General features: G+C 39.8%; 1 protein-coding gene across 11 annotated transcripts in view; it reads left to right on the top strand.

Moving 5' to 3' along the window:
- AMBRA1 (autophagy and beclin 1 regulator 1) overlaps positions 1-18,618 on the top strand; it is a 180,711-nt gene that overhangs the window by 53,667 nt on the left and 108,426 nt on the right. For 7 of the 11 annotated variants that reach the window (XM_030330997.1, XM_030330998.1, XM_030330992.1 and 4 more), the window contains one exon: positions 14,482-14,568. The exons of the other annotated variants lie outside the window; for them this stretch is intronic. In XM_030330997.1, the coding sequence (XP_030186857.1) occupies positions 14,482-14,568 (87 nt within the window). The remainder of the gene's footprint in view (positions 1-14,481; positions 14,569-18,618) is intronic. 11 annotated transcript variants of the gene reach the window in all.

The following is an 18,618-nucleotide window of genomic DNA, read 5'->3' as shown; positions in this document are numbered from 1 at the left end:
GATTGCTTGGGGCACCTGGCTGACTCAGTTGGTTAAGGGTCTGACTCTTGATATCCGCTCAGATATGATCTTGTAGTTTGTGAGTTTGAGCCTTGCATTCAGTTCTGCACTGACAGTGTGGAGCCTGCTTGGGATTCTCTCTCCCTTGCCCCTCTCCTGCCATCTCTTGCACCGTTTTTCTCTCAGAATAAATAAATTAAATAAACTTACAAAAAAAAAAGAAGAAGAAGAAGAAGTAGGGGTGCCTGGGTGGCTCAGTTAGTTAAGCATCCTCCTTCAGCTCAGGTCATGATCTCACAGTTCGTGGGTTCGAGCTCCATGTCAGGCTCTGTGCTGACAGCTCAGAGTCTGGAGCCTGCTTCAGATTCTGTGTCTTCCTCTCTGTCTCTGCCTGTCTCCTGCTCATGCTGTCTCTTTCTCTCTCAAAAATCAATAAACATCAAAAAAAATTTATATTAAAAAAAGGAAATAAGATTGCTGGATCATATGGTAGTTCTATTTTTTTATTTTTTGAGGAACCTCTATACTGTTTTTCACAGAGGCTGCATCATTTACAATCCCACCAACAATGCGCCAATGTTCCAATTTCTCTATACCCTTACCAACACTGATTTCCTGTTTTTTTTTGTTTTTTGTTTGTTTTGGCAGTGGCCATTCTAATAGGCATGAGGTGGGTATCTCACTGTGGTTTGATTTACATTTCCTGATGATAAGTGTTGTTGATTACCTTTCATATGCTTGTTGGCCATTTGTATGTGTGTCTTCTTTGGGTAAATGTTCAAGTCCTTTGCTCGTTTTTTAATTGGGTTGTTTGACTTTTATTGTTAAATTGTAGGAGTTTTTGTTTTTTTAAGTTTGTTTATTTATTGATTGAAAGAGAGAGAGAGAGAGAACGAATGAGCGCAAGCGAGGGGCAGAGAGAGAGAGAGAGAGAGAGAGAGAGAGAGAGAGAGAGAAAATCCCAAGCAGGCTCCTCACTGTCTGCACAGAGCCCTGTGTGGGGCTCAAACTTACAAACCGCGCAATCATGACCTGAGCCAAAATCAAGAATTGGATGCTTAACCGACTAAGCTACCCAGACATCCCTAGGAGTTTCTTATATATTCTGGATATTAACTCTTTATCTGATAAACGGTTTGCAAATATTTTCTTCTATTCTGTCGATTGCCTTTTTACTCTTTTGATTGTTTCCTTTGCTGTGCATGAGTTTTTTAAGTTTGACACAGCCCCATTTGTTTTTATTTTTTTGACTGTGCTTTTGGTGTAATATCTAAGAAATCATAGCACTTTCTAGTGTCATAAAGCTTTCCCCCTATGTTTTCTTTCCTTTTTTCTTTTTTGTTTGTGTTTCCCTTCTGTGTTTTCTTCTAGAAGTTTTTATAGTTTCAGGTCTTACATTTAGGTTTTTCATTTTTAGTTAATTTTTATATGTGGTATGAGATAAGGGCCTATATTCCTTTTTTTGCATGTGGATAGCCAGTTTTTCCAGTACCATTTGTTGGAGAAACTATCCATTCTCCATTGTCTATGTAGTCTTGACACCTTTGTCAAAGATCATTTGATCACATGTGCAAGCGTTTATATCTGGACTCTCTGTTTTGTTCTGTGTGCCTGCCTTTATACCAGTACCATACTGTTTTGATAATTGTACTTTGTGATATGTTTTGAAACCAGGAAGTGTCAGGTGTTCAGCTTTGTTTTGCTTTCTCAAGATTGTTTTGGCTATTGCACTGTATGTTAACTAACTGGAATTTGAATAAAAACTCTTAAAAAGAAAAGATTGTTTTGACTGTTGGTCCTTTGAGATTCCATATTAATTTTGGGATTTTTTTTTCTCTTTCTGTAAAAAACACCATTGGAATTTTGATAGAGATTGCATTGAGTCTATAAATTGCTTTCGGTTAATATGGACGTTTTAACAATATTAAGTCTTTCAGTCCATGAACCTGGGACGTCCTGCCATTTATTTGTGTTTTTTTAATTTTTTTCAGCAGTGTTTTGGTTTCAGTGTGCAAGTCTTTCACCTCTTTAGTTAGATTTCTTCCTAAGTATTTCATTCTTTTTGATGCCATTTTAAATAGCATTTTCTTAATTTCCTTTTCAGCAGATGTAATCCTTTTAAAATTAAAACAAGAAGGAACTCTCTCTCTCTTTTTTTTTCTTTAAATTTCTCCAGTCTAGTGTCCCAGAAGTCCAGCAGTCTTCTCTGCGTGCTTTTCTTTTCTTTTTTTTAATGTTTATTTATTTTTGAGACAGAGAGAGACAAAGTATGAATGGGGGAGGGTCAGAGAGAGAGGGAGACACAGAATCTGAAGCAGGCTCCAGGCTCTGAGCTGTTAGCACAGAGCCTGATGCGGGGCTCAAACTCACGGACCGTGAGATCATGACCTGAGCCGAAGTCGGACGCTTAACGGACTGAGCCACCCAGGCGCCCCTCTCTGCATGCTTTTCTGATTCCTTCTCACACTTGTCTCATAAAGAATTGAGGCAGAAGCTGGGCTGGTCGTTTTCTGTTTGCTCCTTGAAGGCAAAGGAGCATTGTTGTAATATTCATCCCAACAGAGTTGCTGACTATTAGTCCCTCATAGAGCCACTAAATTTGGCAGTTGTGTTTGATGGCACTATTTTGGATATGATGAGGTCTGAGAGAGAAGGGTGCATATATCAGAATGTGTTTATTGTGAGCTCTTTGGCTGGTGGTTCTCAAAGTGTGGTCCCCAGACCAGGAACATCAGCATTTCCTGGGAACTTGCTGGAAATATAAGTTCCTGGGTTCACCCCATATTTACTTAATCAGAAACTTGGGTGGGGGAGCGGGGCGGTGGGGGGGGATGTAATGTGCTTGTTTAACAAGCTCTCCAGGTGGTTTTGATACACTGTAAGTTAGAGAACACTGTTTTAGACCATCTGGGAACTCTTTGACACCTCCAAATCTCTGTAGTGTACTAAGATCCCTTGTATTATTCATCACCTTTTATTTTGCTTTCATTCTGTGTAATGATATGTTGCTTTAACTCTCACAGTCTCCTCAGGTTCCCTGTCTTCTCCTGGTAACGCGTTCTAACAGAAAGATGTGGAGTTGAGAAATCCTGGATTCGATTTCTAGCTCTGTTGTGTGACCTTGGGCAGCTAAGGAGCCTTTCTAAAAGTCAGTTTCCTCAACTGGAAAATTATGTGAGGGTAAATGAGTTAAGTATCAGTTGCTTTTACAAGGTTAGACGCTCAAGAAATGCCTGCTCTCTTTCCCCTTTATTCTATTACTTTGCTCAAAATACAGAACAAAACAAAAATATCCCTTTGCCGTGGCATAATGCTTGCAGGTTGGCATTATTTTTTGGACTTCAGGCTTTATGGGGTATCTTTGAGATCTCACCTTATAAAATTGGAGTAAGCCAAGTTCATAAAAAAAAAAGCGAGGTGCCTATAAAGGGTGGATAAGGAATGGCTGTTACGATAGAGCTGATGCTAGTTACTTCCATTAGTCACTTGCAGCGAACACAGTGAAGTTCTTTATTAGAAAGCTTAATAATACAGAAAGTAATTGAGCCCATAGCAGAGAATAGGGTATTATCTTCATTTTTCCTGCACTCTTAAAAAAAAATTTTTTTTTAATGTTTAATTTTTGAGAGAGAGAGAGAGAGAGACACATAGAATCCAAAGCAGGCTACAGGTGAGGCTCAAACTCACGAACTGGGAGATCATGACCCAAGCCAAAGCTGATGCTTAACCTTCTGAGCCACCCAGGCACCCCTTCCTGCACTTTTTTATAGTGATTTGTGCAAAACAAAACAAAACAAAACAAAACAAAACTGGTCCTGCCTCTTGATAAGAGAGGGAGCATAAATGGCCTTCATTTCCCCAATTCTTAGGCTACCTTCTACATTAAGAGGGAGCCGTCCAGGGCAGAAGTATGTTTCAGAAAGATGGAGAGCCAGACTGGGATAGGGAGGAAAGAGTAGCAAGGTTTTCTAAATTGACGTTGATATTTCTGACCAATATCAAGAACTTATGCTTTGGACACTGTGAGCAAGTTTGCATTGAGTTTCATTGTTTAAGATCTGTTTCCAAATGTCTTATTTGGTGTCCTGTTATAGTAGCCAGGGCTCCTTTGAGTACAGATGTGATTACTTCTGGCTTGTAATGAACTTCATCGACTTAGTGCTAATGCTGCTGTTGCGACTAGCTTGTATGTTCTTCAAGATCAGGAGCTGTTTCATTCATCTGTTGATGTATAACACACCACACAACAAAACTTAGTGACTTAAAGTAACAATTTTATTATCTTTCATTGTTCTTTGAATAGACTGGGCTCAGATAGAAAGTTCTGCTGGTCTTGCTTGGGGTTTCTCTAGAGTCATCTAGAGGTTCATTTGGGACAGCTAGGCCTCTTCCTCTCCATGCGACTTCTCCAGCCAAATAGCCAGACTTTTTACCTAGCAGCTTAAGGCTTCCTCCCCAAGTGACAGTTCCAAGAGGGAGGAAATGGAAGCTGTCAGTTCTTTCAAAGGCTAGGACCAAGACTGGCACAGCTTGCCACATTCTCTTGGTTAAAGCAAGTAACAGACTGGTCTAGGTTCAGTGTGGGAGGAAACCAAACAAGGGCAAGAATACTAAGGAGTATGGTTCTCTGGGGTCCATTTTTGGAGACTACTATAGGGACCATATCTAACCTATATACTAATATATACCCAATGGTAGACAATAAGTACTCGTGATTTGAATCAGTGGTTGGATAGACTAACAGACTGGTAGATAAATGACTGGTTTTATTAGTTTGGGTGAGGTGCATGTGATCCTTAGGGTTCATGTCTTAGGGTTCATATACCAGTGTTTATGCCTCTACAGTACTCATCCTTCTCAACACATGTCTTTTTTTTTTTTTTTTCCCTGAGGAATCACCTTTTTGAGCATAGTGACTTGAGTGGCCAGAGTGCCCTGCAGACACTTTAGGAGTTGTAGTCCAGGGAAGAAAAGAATAGTTGGTACTTTTTGGATTGTGTGATGGCTACTATATTTTACATATGTTCTTAATTATAACAACTTTGTGAAGTAGGGATTCCCCTTTAAATTTGGGCACTGAAGATAATGGACTTTCCCAAAGGTCGCATAGCTAGTAAGTGAAACAAGATGATGAATTTAAACTGCATTCTGATTCTATAGCTAAAACACAGACTTATGATATATATTAGTTACTAAGAGTTTCTCTTGGCTAGTCTCCAACCATTAAGATGTATTGGAGAGTTTTTCAACAAAAGTTAATAGTATTAACATGTGGGGCTGGGTAATTCTTTTTATTTTTTTTATTTTTTTTTATTTTGAGAGAGAGAGAAAGAGAGAGAGAGATGGACAGAGAGAGAGGGAGAGAGGGAGAAAGAGAATCCCAGGTAGGCTTCATCTCACAAATCATCACAACCTGAGCCGAAATCAAAAGTCGGATGCTTAACCGACTGAGCCACCCAGGCGCCCCAAGTCTGAATAATTCTTTATTGTGGGAGGCTGTGCTATGTGTTGTAGGATGTTTAGCAGTATCCCTGACCTTTATCCACTAGATGCCAGTGCATCTCTCCACCCGTTTAAAACAACTGTCTCCAGACATTGCCATTTCCCTGGGGGAAGTCCCCTCCATTAAAAATCACTGATAAGTTATTTCATGATTTGCTGTCCTTCAGTTTTGCTGTTTTTTTTTTTTTTTTTAATGTTACTTCTCACAAGGAACTGGCAGTGTCTTCAAACCATTTTATAATAGTTACAATAGTATTTGCCTGGTTCTGATGATCTTGAGTCTTGCCTTTCTCTCAGTGCCTTTCTCCACTTTTGCTTTATCTTTTTGCTTTTGTCTGTGAGCCCCCTAAATCAAATGCAGCTGGATAAAGTGGTGTTTGTAAGGACTTTTTTTTTTTTACACAGGTATTGATTCAGCAGGCATTCAGATCTCTGAGATTACAAGCATTAGTGCTAGTGAAAAGAAGGCAATTTACATCTTCTAATTATAGTAGAGGGGGAAAGGCGTAATATTTAGTAAGCTGAGAATTAAATGGCTTCCAGTCTCCACAGAGTTAATCTTCAGGGTAGTGTTGATTGACGTGCCAGAGGACATTAATGTGCAATTCTTTTGGGGAACGGGGGAGGAGAGTGGAAATTGCCGTTTCTCTGCTAATTGTACTTTAGGTGTCATTTATGAGAATTTCATGTTGTCTAGACAGAGGGAAATGGTGGAGAAATTATTCCAGTGGAGTCAAATGCTGAGTCCAAAAGGAATCAAGAAGGTTGCTGAAGTCAGGATCAGGGTGGAAGGGCAAGCAGTATACCCTAGAGCTGAATCAGTGAAAATCAAATGTTACTAAGAGAAGCAGTTCAGAATGAACCCACGATATAAGAAAAGTGGTTGTACTCTGAGCTTTGTGCTAGCTCAAGGGCTAACAGTGGATTGTTTGGGGGCTCAGCTAGAGTCTCTGCCCCTCGTCTATTTCTGTAGATTCCAGAAACCTCATTACTTGAACAGACATGAGCCAGGAAGGCTGCCTCTTTGCCTTTGGTTAGTAAATGCTCCAGCCACTGTGTATTCTTTTTTCCTTGTTCTCTTGTAAGGCTTCATTTACTAAGTCTCTTTGCTCTCCTGATGTTACCCCTAAGGTTTTACTTCATTTTGTAATATATAGTGTTTGCAGTATACCAGGGTCAGTGGCCTGTCATTTAAGAACAGATGGCTTTCGTCGAAGGTTTTTTAAATTTCAGGTTGGGAATATGAGTATGAAAAATCATCTAAGAAGAAGTGTATGGATTTGCTGTTATTGAAGCAGTAAATGATTCTACCCAATATATTCTTTGTAAAATTAGTTGGTCTAGAGTAGCCTTTTTGAGGATTATCTATTATTTTTAATAAAATTAGCTGAGAAATTAGGATTATTGGATTTTGTAAATCTCTTCTTGATTTTGGGGAAAATAAGTCGATTAGGATGCACTGCCTCTTAATTAAAATCTAAACCTGTATATCACAGCTGTTGCTTCCCGGGTATCCGTGCATGTGAGTATCAGAACTAGCTGTGGGACTTGTCGTCATTGATATGTTCTTATTCATCCTTTGGTGAAAAGCCTCTGATCTAAATTTCTAATTTAAAAAAAAAAAAAAAGTCTGTGGTCTTCTGTGAGCAGACCTTCCAAGTCTGCCAGAGAAAATGAATTTGGAGACAGTATAAACACATCCATGTAGATCACCTTGGGCCTTTGAATTCAGATGCTGACAAAAGTGAGTTTTTATTATAAATATAAATATTATAAGTATCATCTAATGTGTTGAGGATATACAAGAGCAAAGCATAGTGGCAACCAATCATTTTATAATTGTATTAAAAAGAACCACCCACCAAACGGTTAGCAGAGGGTCAGGTTTTCCCAGAGCATTCTGGCTGACTTTTCAGGTAAGACTTTGTATAACTAAATACACGGTTGTATACTGAATATGAATTCTGTTTCCAGCTTCTTTCCTTTTGGTATGTTGTGCTCTGATGTTTTACTGTCTGCTGCACAGAGGCATTGAGGAATACGTTAATGTTTTGTAAAGAGGTTATGGTGAAAGGCATTGTTTTGAGCCCCGTGAATGGTTTATGCTTGATGATAGTAAAATAAGGCCAATTCATAGGACAGGCACTGTGAGCTCTTAATATAGTATATTTGTTTTCTTCTCTGATGGTATTAGCCTTGTAGCAGTGCCACCTTGCCTTGGTCTACCCCATAACAGGGGCAGGAGTTGCCTGCCAGGCTCCACTGGCAACAGCATGGTGCTGTAAGAGCACCCCTAGAAATAGGGGGCCCTGCAGTGATCAGATGAGTGCCTATTGTTGGATAACTTAAACGATAATTGCCAGTGTGTGAAATGGGGAGGCTTGGATGCCTCCGCTTTAAAGCAGAGATGTCAATTTGGAAATCATAATAGAGGTGTCATTTCAGAACACACAATTATTTTTTACGAAGAATAAGGGCTGTCATCTCCCAGCCCAGGCATGCGCCAAGGAGAGATCGGAGGCTTGCAGAGCAAGATTCAAAAATGAATAAGGCAATAGTGCATCCAAGCTTCTTTGGCCTCCTGCCCCTCCATCCCCCTGAAATCATTGCCCTCTTTCCCCTATGAGGTCTCTTTTAGCAATATACCATGCAGGAGCATCTGTGGTAGTTTCTCAGGCAAGTAGCCAGCCTCTGACTTTCTGATTTAATAAGCCTCTCAGGGACCTGGCTGCACTGCATTTATCAGTACAACTATGTCAGCACTTTAACCTGAGCAGCTTAAGTGACCAGAGGGATGAGGAGTGATGTAAGCAGTTTCTGAAAACCTTGTTCCTTCAGGAGTTTTAGTGTGAGTTTTTGGACATCTAGCATCCTTGTCAGAAAGTCATGGGGTCAGTGAGGGGCAGTCAGATCTTCTTATTTATTCTTCCAAATCTTACGACTGCTGATTTATTCACAGATATTCTTATTGGTCTCCCATTACATGTTAATTAGGATAGGAGTTTTAATGGGGACAAAAAGATAACTTGGACCCAGTACTTGCTTTCATGTGGGTTGTAGTCCAGTAGCAGAGACAAAACATACTTATCAGTAAGTGTAGTACAAGGTGACTTGGTAGAGGCCTTTGAAGGGAGGTTTCAGAATGCATTGGGGGGTCTTGGGGAAGAGAGTATAAACTTTTGGATGGAGGAGCCTTAAAGGATTTTGAGCCTTAAAGGATTAAAAGGATTTTTTAAGTTAGAAATGAAGAAAGAGAACTTTCCAGAAAGAAGCAATGGCCAACCTAAATGCATAGATGAGATAGTGAGAGTGTGTTTAGTTTAGCTAGAGCAGTGGTTCTCAAAGGATGGCCTGGGGTCTCTGAAGTCAAAACTATTTTTGTAATAATGTTGAGCTGTTCTCTCTCTGTTTCACAGGTGTTCAGTGGAGTTTTCACTGTGTGACGTGTAACAAGGTTATTATGATTATCATGGATGATGGAATGTATGCTTGTGTTAAAAATTCCTCAATTTCAATTTCAAATATAAATATTGATAGATAAAACCCATATAAACGAAAGCTCCTTGGGGTCCTCAGTAATTTTTAAGAATGTTAAAGGAGTTCTGAAACCAAAAAGTTTGAAAACCACCAGGCTAGAGTGTATCATATATCCAGAAGGAATGAGAAGTTTGGCTACAGAGCTTTGGATACCAAGCTGAGGAATTTGGATTTTATTTTCTAGGCAGAAGGGAGCTATTAGTTTTGGGTTTGGCTTCCCAGAACTGAAATAGCAAATACCACCCAGACATCAAAGCCAGGCCGGGAAATTACTCTTTGGGCATGGGGCATCAGTGGCCTCTTAGGTTCTCAGAGCAGGCTTTACGTCTCATATAGGTCACAGAATTCTGGCAAGTTGATATTTTCCAGTGATTAGAGAAGGTTTGCACATGTCTGTTTGCTTTAGGATATTGATTTTTTTTCTGTGATCTGACAACTAGTTAAAAGAATATCTTCAGGACATAATTGTTTAGTAAGGAAAAGTTGTCACCAGCTTACTCATTCTGTCTAGACTAGTACCCAAACGGTTTGCTTCTTCTTAACTCTGATATCCATTGGATTTGAAACGAAAGTTCTTTTTTTTTTAGATGACCCATCTCACCTGCCCTGACAACTTTGTTCTTTCCCAGAGATCTCTTCCACTATTTTTTTTTTTTTTTTTTTTTTTTGCTTTCTTAGTCATCAAAGGATCTAGGGGATCTAGGGAACCCCCTTGCACATATTCAGAGTATTAATCAGGGAAGGAAGAAATAGCTATGGTCATTTAAAATGCAAGAGGGGTGGTGCACCTGGGTGGCTCAGTTAGTTGAGCCTCCTGACTCTTGACTTCAGCTCAGGTCATGATCCCAGGGTGGTGGGATAGAGCCATGTTGGGCTTCACCCTGAGTGTGGAACATGTTTAAGATTCTCTCTCTCCCCACCTCTGCCTCTCTCCTCCACTAGTGCGCACGCTTGCTCTCTAAAAATGAAACAAAGTAAAATAAAATGTTAGGAATTTTATAGCCTGAATTGTGTTTCTATTGACTAATGATTTTAGCGGGGCTTAATATTAATTTTGATAACTTATTCTAGTGTGTAATACTTTGATTTCAGGTTTTTCTGTTCCATTTCCTAGTGACTCCACTTTATCTTTCAGAGGATTTTATGTAAGCAAATATTTTAGAGCAGGGATGGGCAGATTTTTTTTTCTGTAAAGGACCAGGTAGTAAGTATTTTAAGGCTATTACTATCCTGATAGTACTTAACTCTGCCTTCCTGGCTTCAAAGCAGCCATAGACAATATATAAATGAATGGATGTGGCTATGTTTGAATAAAACTTTATAAAAACAGGCAGCTGACTTGGGGCCTGTAGTTTACCAAACCTGCCTAGGGGCATTAGGGCAACTTGATACTTGAAGAAATCCTTTTTAAGAAGTGAGCAATTCTTTTGAAAATGAAGCATTTTCTTTTTAGTTTTCAGTGGTTTACTTTTCAATTTTGTATGTTGAATGTTTTTAATTTTGAAATAATTTCAGAAAAGAAGAAAAGTTGCAAATAATAGTGCAAAGAAATCCCATGTACTCTTTACCCATATTCCCTAAATATTGGCATTTTACCACATTTGCTTTATCATTCTCTCTCTTCTGCTCTATGTATGAGTATGGTTATGTTTTGGATATTTATGGCTCTTATATTTATATATTTGCACATATTCTTTTAAATGTGGAATTTTCTTAAAGGTAGGATATAGTTTGATAGAGCAGTGGTCTCCAGACTTTAAAAAATACTTCTGTTAGTAAAGGCTTTTTAGCAATCATGTGTGTTATACATTATGGTCATACATTATAAAACAAAAGTTCTGATATTTTCTTTCTGTTCTCCAGTGGATTGAAATAGCACAACCTTTGTGTGTCTCACTTGGACGCCACTGATACAGAGAACGAACCAGGCAAACTTGTAAAGAAAGAGGGTTTTTGTTTTTTTCCCTGACAGGGGTTCAGTGACTCTTTAAAAACCCTTCTTGGGGCACCTGGGTGGCTCAGTCAGTTAAGCATCAGAATTCAGCTCGGGTCATGATCTCACGGTTTGTGAGTTTGAGCTCTGCATCGGGCTCTGTGCTGACAGCTCAGAGCCTGGGCCTGCTTCGGATTCTGTGTCTCCCTTTCTCTCTCTCTCTGCCCTTCCCTGGCTCTCACCGTCTCTCTCTCAAAAAATAAACAAACATCAATAAATAAATAAATACATTTCTAAATTGTGATCACAGGTCAGAATGAAAAGGTAGCTTCAAGCTTGAATAAGCTTGTGTGAGCCCCTCCTAAGTCCTACCTGATTTCCCATCGTTGAATTGCACGATAGATGGTTAATTCAAGTCACATTTGTGGTGGCCAGTGAAGAAGGCACACAGCTGCCATCTCATCGCATTTTGTATCATTTCCCCATGGATGGCTCTTTGTAGGAAGCTAATAACTGTAGGAGAGAAAGGTCTTTCTTAGAGGTTCCTAGGAGTGGTGGTCATGTTTACTCATCTAGTAGCTCTTGTTCTTTTCTCTGTTCAATACCAATTGGAGAAGTCTTTTATTCCTTCAGATAGTACTCGTAATTGACGAGAACTTAATGTTTAATCAGTGATAAGTGTGTGGGGGTGCTATTCATAGTAATTGGCTCTCCTGATTTTGTGTATTAGCAGTTAAAATGCCATGTATATATATGGCTTGCCAGTCCATTGTATTGCCTGGGGAGCAAATGGTGCTAGCAGATTCTGTAGTGAGTAGGCACAAGGGATGCATGTTCCGGAAGAACCTCATCAGGGACTCCCCAGAGATACAGCTTAACATTTTGGTTTTACCCTGATTTAAAGAAGTCTTCTTAATTAAGATAGGAAAGTAAGGTGGGAAGTAGACTTTGCAGGATTATAAAACGGAATCATTAAAATTGAAATTATCTAATCCAAACTCTCCCAGTTCAAGAATCTCCTTTATAGCATTCTTAAAACATCTTCTCTCTGAATACTGGCACAGCCTTAGCATAGAAGTAGGGGGTAATGTTGGCTTCCCAACTTAGTAGCATCATTTTCCAGGCAGAAGTACTTAAGAAGGATATGTGTTGGTCACTCTGCAGGATGCTCTTTGCCAAAGGGCTTCTGCTTACTAAGCAGCCGTTTGGAGGATAACAAGCCAGGGCTCTTATGGCCAGGACTGACTCCAGAGCCCTTTGGGATGGAACAAACTTCTCGGTGTTCCAGGGAAGTCAGCTGCTCCCAGGTCTTGCTTCTATTCTCCAACCTTCCAATTCCTAGAACTAATTCATTAGTAGTGAACAAGTATTTATCTAAGATGGCATAAAAGTCCTGAATAGATACTCCTCTCGAAATTTCACTTTTCTTCTTTCTCCAGTCTGTGTGCCTCTCACTGCCCCTTCCTCTAACATTCTGTGGTGCAAAACTCCGAGACATACCATTATTTTAGTCATTATTTTATGTGACCCTAATGAAAAGAAAAAAAATCGTGCCAATTAAACGGCGTCATGCATTTATAAGATACATCCCAATTTCAGACATATTATAAATGGGAGGGTGGCTCTTAGAATTGATGAAACATGGCATTTCTGCTGCTGTAAACAGTGATACCATTGAAGATTTAGGTTTTCAACCTGAGAGATGTATTTTATTGCTTTCTTCTCTGCCTCATTGGTTACATTGTAATGTTCTCTCCCCTCAGTAGTAGGACTGTGTAAAGGGTCTTATGTGTGGGGGTGATAGGCCTTGTCTAGATAGAAAGCATCATGTAACAGTTGGTTGTCCTGGGCAGGAAAGGTAGCAAGCCAGCTTGACAGGGCCTCTGCTATATCTCTTTCCCAGGCTGTTAGGGGAAATGCTTTGGTGAGCCAGTTGCTGGGATAAAGTGACTGCACATGACTATACCTAAAGCCAGCTGGTTTTAATAACAGTGAATTGAATTAACTCAATTGGAAAAGATTGGTAGCTGCTGTCCTTATCCTGCAGATCTGCTTTATTTTTTTTTTTTTTTTTTTTTTTTTTTTTTTTAAATTTTTTTTTCAAAGTTTATTTATTTTTGGGACAGAGAGAGACAGAGCATGAACGGGGGAGGGGCAGAGAGAGAGGGAGACACAGAATTGGAAACAGGCTCCAGGCTCTGAGCAGTCAGCACAGAGCCCGACGCGGGGCTCGAACTCAGGGATCGCGAGATCGTGACCTGGCTGAAGTCGGACGCTTAACCGACTGCGCCACCCAGGCGCCCCCCTGCAGATCTGCTTTAAAGAAGAGTCTGGCAGGGAGCCGGAGACCTGTTCCCGGGAGAGCCAGGCAAGATGCTGCTGGAGAGGAACAATATGCATTTCTTTCTGAGACCATTTCCTTTGAAATGTGTTCTCTGGCAGGAGCTTGATTGGCTGCCAAGGCACATTTGAATTGGGAAGCAGTGTGGCAGACATGGCAAACTAGGGGGTCCCTGGGCCACATTTATCAGATGTGTTTAAAGTGGCCCTTGTACAAAGAGGGAAAAAAATGTTTTAGCTAAACTTTAACTGTCAGGAGATTACATGGAGAAGTCCAGATTTCTGGCTTCCCTTAAAAAACAGGAAGAGCCAGTGATACAAAGCCCACCTTCTAGCTTGGACTCACAGTGGATACATACACACTTTTTACCTGCCTGGAGCCTACAAGGTCCTACAGTATAGCATCCTGGTTTGAAGCATTTTGGAGTTCACAGAACTTCATGGAGTCCTGGTGCTGTCATTTAATAGCCCTGTGCCGCAGTGCCATATACTTAACTTTTAGGCCCAGTGTTCTCATGTTTGTATAGTAATGCCTCCCTTTCCAGGTTATGGTGAGATTTAAGTAAAGAAATATATGTGAAGTGCTTAGTATTCACCTGGCACCAAAAAAGTACTCAATAAAATGTGGGTGTATCATATATGCTCAGTTGAATTTATGATTGGGCTAGATTATATAATTAAAGATTTTTGTCAGTTGTTAAGAGAGCCTGAGGAGTACTCCTTCTCACAAAAAGGGTGTAGGCAGAGCAGAATGAGTAGAAGATAAGGGAATGTGGATTAGGGTAACGTGGAGGAACTGAACACCAAGATAAATGTTGGCACTACATGATAATCTCTGGGTGTGCCTAATTTTCCCCTCCTGTGTTGATCCCAACCTCCTGTTTGTCTGCTGGAGATACTACAAATAGAAATAAGATCATGTGTCTGAAGCACTTGCTCATTTCTCACTGAAGAGCAGTATTCAGCATATACAGTGGCCATACCCAGTGTGGCAGCTCTGTAGCTCATTTATCTAGTTAGTTAGTTTGTAGGAAGGTGTGATCCCAGATAACAGGTGTCAGTTAGCTGCCAAGGGGGATGTTATTTATCTCTCCCCCTGTTTTTCCTTATGAATGACCTCTGAGTTGGTAATTGACAGGGATTGTTGCCATTTTTTTAATCTCTGCTAGGAGGCTGCTGGAGTCTTCCCTCATTTCATTGTCCCGTTATGATGGAGCAGGATCCAGAGAGCACCCCATTTACCCAGACCCAGCGAGGTAAGGCCAAAGTGAGAAATGGCACTAGGTGGGGGGGAGGGGCTGCCCTTGGGGTTGCCAAGCTGTTGGAAGCCCCATTCTGTGCCTCTCTGGTCCTGGTGCTCTTTTCCTCTTCAGTTACAGTTTTGAGACAGGTGGTTCAGGTGATTGGGAAGTGTTGCAGGTAAGTGAACAGAACCTCTGATGACAGGGAGTTGTGACTGAGCTCTTGTCCTTTGGGGCTCATTCCTATAAGTGGGGCACTTAGAGGAGGGACCTGAGGAGGCCACTGGCAGAGTCACAGGATACTTCTTTTTTTGCTAATCAGGGAGGCTGTTGCCATTCAAAGGGACAGCCAAAAGGGAAACAAGTTTTTATTAGTAGGGAAATTACTTACAAATTAAAACTAGCCAGCTAACAAAAAATCCTACTTGCTCTCATTTGAGAGAGAATTTAGATTATCAAAAGGCAGAAATCAAGCTCATTCAGATGTTCAATTTTTGGATGCTACCTAAAGGAAGAGATGACTGACAAAAGGGTAACCAAAAAGAACAAGTTGCCATTTTATTAAAGCATTTACCTGACACTGATTAGAAGATATTTGAAGAGTTCTTGAAGGGATTTAAAAAACAAAAGAAAACATTTAAATGAGTTCACGGCCCACCCTTACCTGATACTGGAAATTGAGGACCAAGGATGGGGTGTCAAGTTGATGTATAACATTTATATAGCGAGCAGTCCTTTGGTGTCGTTACAACCAGACTTAACTGATTCTGTTAATGACCTCAGAAAGGGATAACCTTCACATCATTTAGGCAACACTAGAGCTCATTGTGAGGCTTTGCCAAAAGAAAGAGTAATTTATAATGGTGGGGTTGGCAAGTTAACAAATAGAGGTTAGATAAAAGCTAAATGAGCTTTGCTTTATTTTTATTTGTTTTTTAATGTATTCTTTAAGGTTATTCTTGAGAGAGAACGGATGGAGGAGGGGTAGAGAGAGAGGGAGACACAGAATCTGAAGCAGGCTCTAGGCTCTGAGCTGTGAGCACAGAGCCCCACGTGGGGCTCAACCCCACGAGCTGTGAGATCATGACCTGAGCCAACAGTCGGGCGCTTAACCAACTGAGCCACCTAGGCACTCCAGTGAGCTTTGCTTTAGATTAAGAATTTCAAGTCTGGAAAGGCCTGTAGATAAGGTTCATTCTAGGGATATTGAGTGATTTTGTTGTTGGCCACAGTGGTGTCATGATACTGAGTGTTCTTTCTGAGAGACTAATGAAAAGATTCCCCATTACCTTCTTGCTTCCTTTTCCATACCCCAGAAATGGCAAATCCAAGGATCAGGGAATATGGGGAGGCAGCTGAGATGACGGCCAAACATGGAAGTGTATGTCTCTAATCATACTTAAAAGTAATAAGTCCTAAATAAAAGAAAGAAATTTTTGGCATCAATCAAATGACTCTGAAACACTAAGACAGAGAACTTCTTGCTATAAAATAGTTTCTTTTAGGACAGCTATAGGAATCTCATCCCCAGAATTTTTAACCTGATAAAGTTTAATGGTAATTCTTAAAGACCATTATTTGTCTTCCTTTCATGTAATAAATCTTTTATTTACTCCCACTCAGATCTCTTTATCACAGAAAGTGTCATACTTTGTGGTGTTGCTATTTTTACATTTTCCGTCTGAACACAAAATAGGTTTTCTTGGAGGAGAAAATATTCTTCCTTGAAGAAAACTTGCAGTTTATTAAACATTAAAAATTTTTGCTTGGAACACTTCAGAGTTTGGTGATTATACAGCTCTTCAGTAAGAGGATGATTGCTACCTCATTGCTGGTTGTTTAATTAGTTTTTCCTCTTAGACTTCACCCTACACAGTATATATAGGTCAAAGTGTTTGTGAGATGATTCAGCATTCAGATCCTTAGCTTCCCTCTGGCTACCTACAAAGACGAGGCCAGGATGTACTTGTATTTAATAATTGTGCCAGGAATCCCTTTTTCTTTGCCATTGATGCATATTTTTGTAGTTTAGAAGGAATTCCTATGCCATAGTGAAACTAAACAATTAGGTTACCTAGTGCTAAAATTGTGCCCTTACATAAAAGGGCAATCTTATTGTCTGCATCAACATTCTTTCTACTTCTGTCGCCAATAATATAATTTTCCCATTAGTTACTAGGGTGGGTTAACAACTGAGAAATGTGTATACTTACAGACACTTTTCAGAATCCATTCCAGAAGAAGAATCTTCATTCTGCTCTTGAAATGTTTTTTACACTCTTTTCTAGTCTGGTTGACTTGACAATTTAACCATCAATGGCTGACTTGTGGAAAATTTCTGTATATTTAGTAGGTAAAGGAACAACTCAAGAGTGCTGACTTTTGTCTCTTGAAAACTTAAGATTCTTGATTCATCCTTGCAAAATGCATGGCAACAGGGGCCCACATGGATAATGGAAGCTCCACACATTGAGACTTTTAAGAAATGACTCTTCTACTCTGATGATCTTGGCCAAGACATCTGCGTATCCCATGCCGACCTGCTGTATGTTTTGGATTCAGTGATGCCAAATGCAGTATATTGTTCTGTAGCAAAGACTTTTGAGTTCCAAAGATTGTCATTTGGCCTTCTTGGGAATTCCATTTGATGATTGGCCAGAAGGATACCACCTCTGATGACTGGCATTTCAGAGACAGCCTTAGTTCCTATAGCAGGTGACTGCAGAATCTCCTTTGTTCTGAGTCAGTAGACACACTGAGGTTTTCCCAGAAACTTTGTTTAGGGGTAAGGAAATGTAGGGCAGCAAGATTTTGTAAATACTATCCCTACCATTTGGATGTAACTGTTATTATTTTCATTCTCAGTCAGTTTTTCCAGATTTCCATTAAATATATATGTGTTATGTGTGTGTACACACATACATACTTTTTTTCCTTTTATGTTCAAACATTATAGAAGTTAAGATTCCCAGGAATCCTCATTAGAATTGCTGTGTTTCCTTTAGTTTTTTGTTCTAATTACAGAAACATATGTTTTTGTATACATATTAGTATATGCATACCATTCTTCAGTTTTTCTCCCACTTAAATTTTTGTTTTAGATGGTTTTTCTTGTGTGTGTATAGGGATGATTTATTCTTTTTAATAGTTACATAGTGTTTCTTTGTATGGATATAGTTTATTTCTTTAACCTGTTGGTGGGCATTTGAGACATTTCCTAGTTTTTCACTAATGCTAACAACATGTATATATCCTTGTGTTTTTCTATATGATAAGATTCCTAGTGGAATTGTTGAGTCAAAGTGTATTGTTCTGCTCTCACTTTCTTAGTATATAGCAGTCTTGTGAAAGATGGAGGAAAAACTTGAGAAAGGGAATGTGGTAAATTGTAGCAGACACTAGGCGTTTTCAGGGGTATGAAGACACTAAGACACAGACTAGAGGTCTAGACTAATTCACTGAGAATAGCCACAGTAAGGAAGAAGAAAAAGGAATAACTGTTGCCTCCTGTATTGCTTAGTGCCCATGTCACCTCGGATGCTCTATTATAAGAAATAGAAAAATCTTTTCTTCCCTGTGAGATTTTGTTTTCCTGAGTATATTTTACTCTCTTTTTCAATCCTAAATATTTTCTCTGTGTTACGAATGTCTGTGAGTAACCCATTAGAGCTGAGAGGTTCAGAGAGCTCGCTTTAGGGAGCTAGGGCAAATATGGAGCTATGTGGATTTGTTGGAGAAGAAAGAAGACCTGGTGAAGATGGTACCTTCTCTAGTCATGTCCATTTTGCCATCTCCTGGCCTCTAGTCTCTTGTATAAAATGAAGGGAGAGCTGGCCTTTAGATGGTGGCTGTGGTCCCTTTTCGTTTCTTATATTTTGAGTCTGGATGGTTGAAGAAGGCTGTAAATCCGTATGAATGGCACCCTGAGAAGCTAAAATGAGTCCCTAAAGAAACTAAAAAAGGAAGGTCCAGTGTTATCCCCTTGGGAGGGGACAGCTATTGAGCAGATGATGACTGATTACACAGCCTCTTTGCCTCCTCTCGGAACAGAAACACGGGTGGTAG

Source organism: Lynx canadensis, chromosome D1 (assembly GCF_007474595.2).
Source record: "Lynx canadensis isolate LIC74 chromosome D1, mLynCan4.pri.v2, whole genome shotgun sequence".
Classification (NCBI taxonomy): domain Eukaryota; kingdom Metazoa; phylum Chordata; class Mammalia; order Carnivora; family Felidae; genus Lynx; species Lynx canadensis.
Note: the sequence above shows the minus strand (reverse complement) of the source record. Positions and strands in the feature narration are given on the sequence as shown.